The 8520-nt window shown below is 37.6% G+C and overlaps 2 protein-coding genes across 2 annotated transcripts; one reads left to right on the top strand and one right to left on the bottom strand.

Annotated features, from left to right (window-relative positions):
* Positions 1 to 1267: 1267 nt before the first annotated feature.
* pnp5a (purine nucleoside phosphorylase 5a) lies at positions 1268 to 4256 on the top strand. Its single transcript, XM_056753918.1, has 6 exons — positions 1268 to 1498; positions 2252 to 2421; positions 2534 to 2637; positions 2927 to 3102; positions 3238 to 3428; positions 3568 to 4256. Exons 1-6 carry the CDS (start codon positions 1476 to 1478, stop codon positions 3783 to 3785), a joined length of 882 nt encoding a protein of 293 aa, XP_056609896.1. The 5' UTR covers positions 1268 to 1475; the 3' UTR covers positions 3786 to 4256.
* Positions 4257 to 4398: 142 nt separating this feature from the next.
* Positions 4399 to 6590, bottom strand: dusp19b (dual specificity phosphatase 19b). The gene is made up of 4 exons (XM_056753931.1): positions 5989 to 6590; positions 5723 to 5769; positions 5488 to 5640; positions 4399 to 5400 (listed from the first exon to the last, which is right to left on the bottom strand). Exons 1-4 carry the CDS (start codon positions 6212 to 6214, stop codon positions 5218 to 5220), a joined length of 609 nt encoding a protein of 202 aa, XP_056609909.1. The 5' UTR covers positions 6215 to 6590; the 3' UTR covers positions 4399 to 5217.
* Positions 6591 to 8520: the final 1930 nt, after the last annotated feature.

The following is an 8520-nucleotide window of genomic DNA, read 5'->3' as shown; positions in this document are numbered from 1 at the left end:
GCGTGTTGATTCTAGAATGATAGACGAAAATGCTAAACTCCACTCTGGCCTTTATGATGACCTTCCTTTTTCTGTTTGCCTTTTGATACACAAAACTATATCACTGCCCCTTGTAACAGTCAAAACAATGCCATGGAAAGCGGAGGAAAAACATGGGCCCCAAACATGCTTTACGTCATTATTGTGACTGTAAATACTATCTTTTTGTCATATGGCATTGTGGGTACATTCTTCTAAGTATAAGCCTACAGAGCCAATCACAACAGGCCGAACCACAAAAAGCATAAACACAAGTGAATGAAGTTATTCTACACATTTCAGTGGTGAACCCCACAGCCCTGTAGATATCAACTTACACTATTAATGCCAATGTTGATATATTTGTTAAAAACTGGATGATGAATAAAGGGAGACTCCATCCAAACGTGAAACTTCTGTCATGTTTTATTCCGTTATGATAGACAGGGCAGTGTGGTGTGTTATGACGTGCTAATGGACACACGATTCTTGCACATATGCCATTTGTTTAAAACATGTCAGCGGGGGTCATGATCTGTTGTTCCTGAGGAGTCCAGAGGAGTCAAAGCTTGGATTCATTAACAATATTTTAATCAGGACAAATATAAACAAGTATTCATGATAAATATGTGTACGTAAGAGGAATTGTGTTAGTGAACAGCTGTATTTCTACTGTTCTATTAATTGATACACAATTTTAATATACAATAAAAATATACTTTAGAGTTTATAATATGACTTAATGTTTTTTATATCTGCATCACTGTGAATGGATTTCCCTTATGAAAATTGTGCTTGTTTTTTATTTCAATGATTAGGCTACTGTTGGCATAGTAAACCATGTTTTAACTATGTTTTTTTAAAACCATGATCATTTTGTGGTAAACATGGTTTAACTACAGTAACCATGTTTTTTTTTTCAACTGTAGTAAAACTATCTTTTTTATCATGTTTAATTTTCGTAAGGGTTGATTGTACAATACAAATAAAAAAAAGCTTGTTTAGATTGGATGACACGTGGTCGCGTTTATGTTGTTCGACCATAAATAACCAGATTGTAAATGTATAATTGTCGAAAACCTTTCTCACGTTGTCTGGTGCTCACTCGTGACAGCTGTTAACGTGAAATTCAGATACACACCCAAAGCCCAAAATTGGTCACCCAGGCCAGGGCCTTTTGCGTCAAGGGGTGTATTCCGCTGTACATTTGCGTCATCTGGCGGGGAGGAGCGGAGGAAATAGAGGATCTATAAAAGAACCAGCGACGTGAGCAAAAAGTCAGGAATTTAAAGTATTGCCAATTTTAAACGCCAAGTTGATTTTAGTTTATTTACTTCTTTACTTCTTTATTTTTGCATTCCTGTTATCAGCGTGTATCTGCTACGTCCTTAGTTACGTGCGTGCCCGTGTTTTCTTCTCTCAAGAGATTTCCAAGGATTGTACGAGCGATTGTAAACATGTTTCCTGAGAGCACCACTGGGTAAACTTTTCATTATTTTCCTGTTGTTTGTATGATTTATCGTCTACGAAGTTTAATATATTAAACGTGTTCCATGACGTAGGATGGCAACACGTGATGGGGCATTAGCCTCAGTGGCGAGCGCTGGCATGTGTCGAGCAGCTGGCACTCTGGCAGTGAGCTCTAGTGTACGTTTAGGTGTCGTTATTTAAGCGAACAAATAACGGTATAATTTTCATATCAAACATATGATACGTAGTCACTTCACCATACTACATTCACAGTTTTTTGTAATTGATTTAACGTTAACAATAACTTTTGTCAGATGTCTCCGCCCAAGCCACTGAAGTACTCTTTACAGTGCTTATTAAATAAACACGTATTCAAACGTATTATTTCCGAAAAATTTAACCTAATCTGAATCAGATGTTAAGAGCAGCATCACTAAACTCAATGTGAACTGTACACCTGCGTCAGATGTTAACTTTCATAACATCTAAGGCCATATCATACTATTCATAAAATTGCTTCGTTACAGAAGTGATATTTTACTAGTCCGTTACATATTACTGTAAACGCAAATTCTGTTGTGTTGGAGTGGCTCAGGGTTTATTCTTGTCGGGTTAATTATTTTTGCCATGTACAGTTTTGTAATTCTTTTAACAATTTAAACCCAATAGGAAATGTTCAAGATACATACATGACATGCTTTCATGTTAACGAATGACGCAATTGTTTAGTTACAGTCTTGTTTATTTTTTCCTGTCTTGATAGGTACAACTATGAGGAGTGCCAGGCAACCGCTGACTGGCTTTTGTCTCAGACTGCAGTACGCCCTCTGGTGGGCATAGTTTGCGGCTCTGGTATGGGTGGACTGGCTGATATGCTGAAGGACCAGGTGGCCTTTAAGTACAGTGACATCCCAAATTTCCCACAGAGTACAGGTATGTGTTTCTTTCTTGTTTTATGTATGATATTGTATAGCTTGTTTATAACATTTTATGCATGCAGTACTTATTTTGTATTGATTGTATTTCCTTTGATTCAATGCTGCAGTGCATGGCCATGCAGGTCGGCTGGTGTTTGGGACTTTAAAGGGGAGGCCGTGTGTCTGCATGCAGGGAAGGTTTCATCTCTATGAGGGATATGCCATCCAGAAGGTAACCTATAAACAAACACACATGTTTTATTGGAGATATCATGATATCAAACTCTCTGACCTAAAAATCCCTCTTAACCTGAGTCAAGCTAATTGGCAAACCCAATTGTTTTTAACAGCTTGTATAGCATGTGTGATTTACAGACTTAAAGCAGAGCACTTTATCCTGTGGCCCAGCAAAGATAAAAACACTTAAAGATTTGTATAGAATTAAATGTATGCAGTGCAAATGTCTTCTGCAATGTTATGTTATGTGTGTCAGAAACTAAGAGTGCTTTATTTTGTTTCAGATCACTATGCCTATGCGAATATTCAAACTGCTGGGTGTGGAGACGGTGATTCTTACCAACGCTGCTGGAGGACTCAACCAGGACTTTAAAGTGGGAGACATCATGATCATCAAAGACCATCTCAACATGCCAGGATTTGCTGGAAATAATCCTCTGGCAGGACCCAATGAAGAGAGGCAAGCTTTTGATCTTCGTCATTTAAGCCGAGCATATAACTCCAATAAGAAAGATTTGTTTGACATGCATGCATGTTTCTGTTATACATTGTGTATTATGGAAGGCTTTTTTTAATGATTTTCTACTTCATTTAGGTTTGGTGTGCGTTTTCCCTGCATGTCTGATGCATATGATCGGGAGCTTCAGCAGCTAGCGATGGATGTGGGTTCAGAGCTCGGTTACAGTGACTTTCTAAAAGAGGGTGTGTACTGTGTTCTCGGCGGACCTTCGTTTGAGACCATTGCAGAGTGTCGCATGCTGCACAAACTGGGAGCCGATGCTGTCGGTAAGATTTGACCCATTTACTGTAGATTCTGGGTCTGTTCATTTTAACTGTCTTTATAATTTTTGTATTTAGAATGTGGGCTTGATCCTCGCTGTTTATAAGCCAAACAGGTGTAACAATCAGACTTTATGTTTTTCAGGTATGAGCACTGTCCACGAGGTGATCGTAGCACGTCACTGTGGAATGCGGGTCTTCGCTCTGTCTTTAATAACTAATAAGGCTGTGATGGACTACGACAGCGAGGACAAAGCCAATCATGAGGAAGTTCTGCAGACTGGCAAACACAGGGCGGAGCAGCTGGAGAGACTGGTGTCCACTATACTCACCCGGCTAGAGCACAACAACAATTACGCCTAAAATAAGACAATCCTCATTTCATATGCAACATCAACCACAGACCAAAGAATGACAATTCATCATAAATCGTGAATGAACATGACTTATACGGTTTCACAAAGTGTTGAACAGTATTACACAAATCAGTTCAGTTTGGCGAACACTTATTTGTTAGATTTGTTCAATCATACTTTCCTTTTCTTTCTATATCTAATATTGTGGCCTTATTTGTATGATAAGTCATGGTCAACAACAGAGTGCTTATTTTGTTTTCTTCAAAAGGATTCAAACAGAATTATTAAGTTTGACATTCCTCAAGAGTGCTAGAATGTATAAACTGTAAATGTATTATATTAACTTAACGCTTAGTATTCATGTCTTAATTTAAATTGGTTTGGATTATCTGTAAAATGTTGATTGCTTTATGGTGTTTGTCAGTACATGTACTTGAAACTGTTTTTTAACATTGTTACTAAAATTGGTTATTTATTATATTTGTCTCTTATATTCCTTTATAGTGGAATGTTGAGTTGCATGTATGCAGAATCACAAACACGAGTCATTTAATATCACACGGATGAGTGTTATATAGTTATTATAAGAATATACCCAGATCATATTTCTGTTTAAGGAAAATTTTGCGTTTGCATTGAAACAAGAATATTACTCATACTTGATGAGAAAGCTATCATAAGTGTTACATATATCATGAAAGTATTTGTGGTACTGAATTGAATTTCCATAAAAATAAAACACTTTTAACCATACATGATTATATTTCCAGTAAATGTAAAGTTTAGGGAAAAACATGTTTTTCATGAGAATAATGATACAATCTAAACCTTTTTCTAATGCAGAAATACATTTTTATTTGGGAATAAATGTAACGTGTTTTGCTTCTATCACTCAAATATTTCCTTATAATGTATTTTGCATCCAAGAAAAATCTTTCAGATCTTTGATGAGCTTAAAAAGGCAGACATGGAAAACATTTAAATCCCTTTCATAGTTGAGTTTGCTGAACTTTTCGTCTTCAAGTGACATCCCTTAGAAGGCCTCCTTCCTTTATATTGAACCTTATTACAACACATTTTTTGCCAAATTTTGTGATGTTTCATCCACAATGTACTCTTTGCCTCTGTTTTTCCACAACTATATCTCTATACCACAGTGACTTTTGCCATTTCCTAATACAAAACTGCGAAATGCGCAAGATAAATCAAATTTTATCGAACACAATTGAGCATAATAACACTGAAACACTCAAAAATCATGTTGGCAATTGAACCTTGTACTGCACATTCTGTAGGTTTCCATTTTCTAATAGACCTGATTCAACTCATCAGATCATTAGTAAAGTGCTACATGACAATAGAAACATTGTTATAAATTTTACTCAATGCCTTGAATCCATAAGGTCAATGATAAAATGATATTTGAGACGTATGTTGCATCAAGGCTTATAATTCTTTAGCTGCTTCATAAAGCCTGGGTTTGGCTGGATGTGTGGCCTGGCAGATTTCACAGTGCGGAAGGCTTCTTCGAATGACATCTTCTCTTGGTACATGAGGAAACCAATGACAACAGAAGCAGAGCGAGACACGCCGGCATTACAGTGCACCAACACCATTCCATCCTAACACAAATGGCAGAAAGTAATGTAAGAAATGCAAAAGAAATCTTACTTTTATTTCATCTATCACTAACTTATCCAGAGACAGACCTGCTGAGAGGCATGGTTTATGAACTCAAAACACTGAGGAAAATAGGAGGTGATGTCTGTCTCTGGAAGATCTAACATGGTGACAGTCTTGTATATGAAGACTCCTGGGAATGCATTTTCAACCCCATAGGCCACATTCAGCACATGCGTTACCTTAAAAACATTACAGTTTATTAGTTTTGCATACATTAGCAATGTAAGCTTGTTATGAGAAAAAATTAAAAATATACGTTACCTTACATTTTTTCAGTGTGTCTATGTCATGAGCAGCATCCTGTGATGCTATTAAGCAAAGGCATTAGGAAGATTAATTTTATTATACTTATTTGTATATATTTATAATTAATCGTGTTACTATTGTTGAACACAATTATGTATCGTGTTAAGTAACATGCCGGATCATCATGTTCATAGACATAATACTTATATATTTCTTATATCTGGAGCATATTAACATCAGTGAGGTTAACATGACCAATGTTCGTCTCTGAGTAAACTCACAAAGTAAAAGGAAAGGTCTGATGGTGCCAACTTGCAGGTCCACGCGCAGATCCTGCACGAACCCACACGCCCCGTCACCGTCCTGTTCTGAATCATCAGCTATTTGAAAGTTTTCACCGCTCCGCGTCTCTATCAGTTTCCTCCCGGTCACCGTAGTCACACGGGTGCTCTGTTTCCTCAAATGTCCTTTAGAGAAACCCTCTATCTCCTGCGCTAGAGATTTCATCTTTGTATTTATGACAATGTCCTTCTTAATCGCTGTGTGGAACTAACGAGCGATATTCCTGAAGTGGTGAATCTTAAATATGGTGCGCTTTTAAAATAAACGTCCCAGCAAGACACTACGACTGTGTCCGAAATAGCCCCCTATACGCTGACATATTTAAGGGTACGTCCAGTTTTAGTGGTGTACGAATACATAGTGGACATTATTAAGTGCACTCATTCAATCCCATGATGCATCATAATAACGAGTGTAGTAGTGTACAACCGATGTACACTGACAGCTAGGTGCTAGCCATCTATGTTGAGGCTCGCGCTGAATGAATTCCCGTGGCTCTGCAGAAGATGGCGCCCGTAGCGCTTCCAGTGCACTGAGACTGGCTGCGTTCAAATACCCCCACTTGCGGTATTAAATATGCACTTGACCGCTTGACTACTTTCATGACGTATTTCCTGTTATTGGCCCTAGTGTTGTAGTGGGCGTGAAGATCCCAAGTGAGCACGTAGTATTTCTAACCCAATGGGACACACTTGGCAAGTGCAAACATATAACGTTAATTACTGTGTTGTTTCTAATTATGAGATAAAAAGCACTTTTACAAAATACATAACTGGAGTTTTCACCAATAAAATATGTAACACTATGTTTTACTACGAAATTATATGTAATATCTAATTATATAGTCAAGTCAGATTTATATTATAGCGCTTTATTTGTATTGTATCAACGCAGCTGTACCCAAAAAACTACAGAAAACACATGCTAGCCAAATATAGATTAAATAAAGATATAAGATACACTGGAAAGCTTTCCCCAACATCTTGCCAGACCCAAGCAAAAACTCTCATGATTCATGTCAGAAGAACATGATTGCATGACGTCTCCAATTTCGGCCTTGCAGGTAGAAATGGCAGAAATGTCTTTAGAAATCCGTATAACCAAACTGAAAATGGCATACTGGTGTTCTTTAAGTGGACACATACTTATCATCCAGTTATGTATGTGTTAAGAGAATGTTGGGAGCATGAGTATACTAGTTTTAATAGTTTTGGGTGGAATGGTGATAAAGATGCAAAGGATATAGGTATAGATGGTATTGTCATGAGAAATATGGTTGTCACGTCATTAATATAGCCTTAAATAGTATAGCCCCTTAGTTATACTGAATACCTTTTGTGGATTTCCAATTGAAACGCATAAAGAAAGAGGTGTTTACCTTTGCAAGTAGCATTGAACAATTATTTGAACCAGAAGTAGGCCTATAATGATAGTGTCCAGATATATACAGACGGGTGCACAAATCCAGAAGCAGGAAATACAACAGCAGCTATAAATACACTCATCTAAAGGATTATTAGGAACACCTGTTCAATTTCTCATTAATTCAATTATGGTGGTGGTGTAAAGGTGTGGGGGATGTTTTCTTGGCACACTTTAGGCCCCTTAGTGCCAATTGGGCATCGTTTTAATGCCACGCCTACCTGAGCATTGTTTCTGACCATGTCCATCCCTTTAGACCACCATGTACCCATCCTCTGATGGCTATACTTCCAGCAGGATAATGCACCATGTCACAAAGCTCGAATCATTGCAAATTGGTTTCTTGAACATAACGATGAGTTCACTGTACTAAAATGGCCCCCACAGTCACCTGATCTCAACCCAATAGAGCATCTTTGGGATGTGCTGGAACGGGAGCTTCGTGCATCCCACAAATCTCCATCAACTGCAAGATGCTATCCTATCAATATGGGCCAACATTTCTAAAGAATGCTTTCAGCACCTTGTTGAATCAATGCCACGTAGAATTAAGGCAGTTCTGAAGGAGAAAGGGGGTCAAACATATTATAAGTATGGTGTTCCTAATAATCCTTTAGGTTAGTGTATATACCTCATATGGGTCATACCATTGTTAAAAGGCTCTCCAATGATGTTTCAGTATTTATTACAGAACTAGTGGCAATATTAATGGCAATGATGTGGGTGGACGAATCAAATATCAAAAATGTAGTCATATGCTCTGATTCATTTTCAGCATTGTGCAGTTTAAAAAGTGGTAAATCAGATGCTAGACAAGACATCCTATATGACAAATTACAGATCCTACACAGAATTAATCCGCTAGATACATATATAACATTTATATGGGTAGCTCACGTAGGAGTGGAAGGGAATGAGTCGGTGGATAAAATGGCAAGGGAGGGATTGAAGAAGTATGAAGTTGATATTAAGATACCGTTAAGCAAAGCTGAAGCGAAGTTTATAATAAAGAAAGCTGTTTTAAGAATATGGCAAGAGGAATGGAATAA

This window comes from Triplophysa dalaica, chromosome 1 (genome assembly GCF_015846415.1).
Source record: "Triplophysa dalaica isolate WHDGS20190420 chromosome 1, ASM1584641v1, whole genome shotgun sequence".
NCBI lineage: Eukaryota > Metazoa > Chordata > Actinopteri > Cypriniformes > Nemacheilidae > Triplophysa > Triplophysa dalaica.
This window is presented reverse-complemented; position numbering and strand designations above follow the sequence as displayed.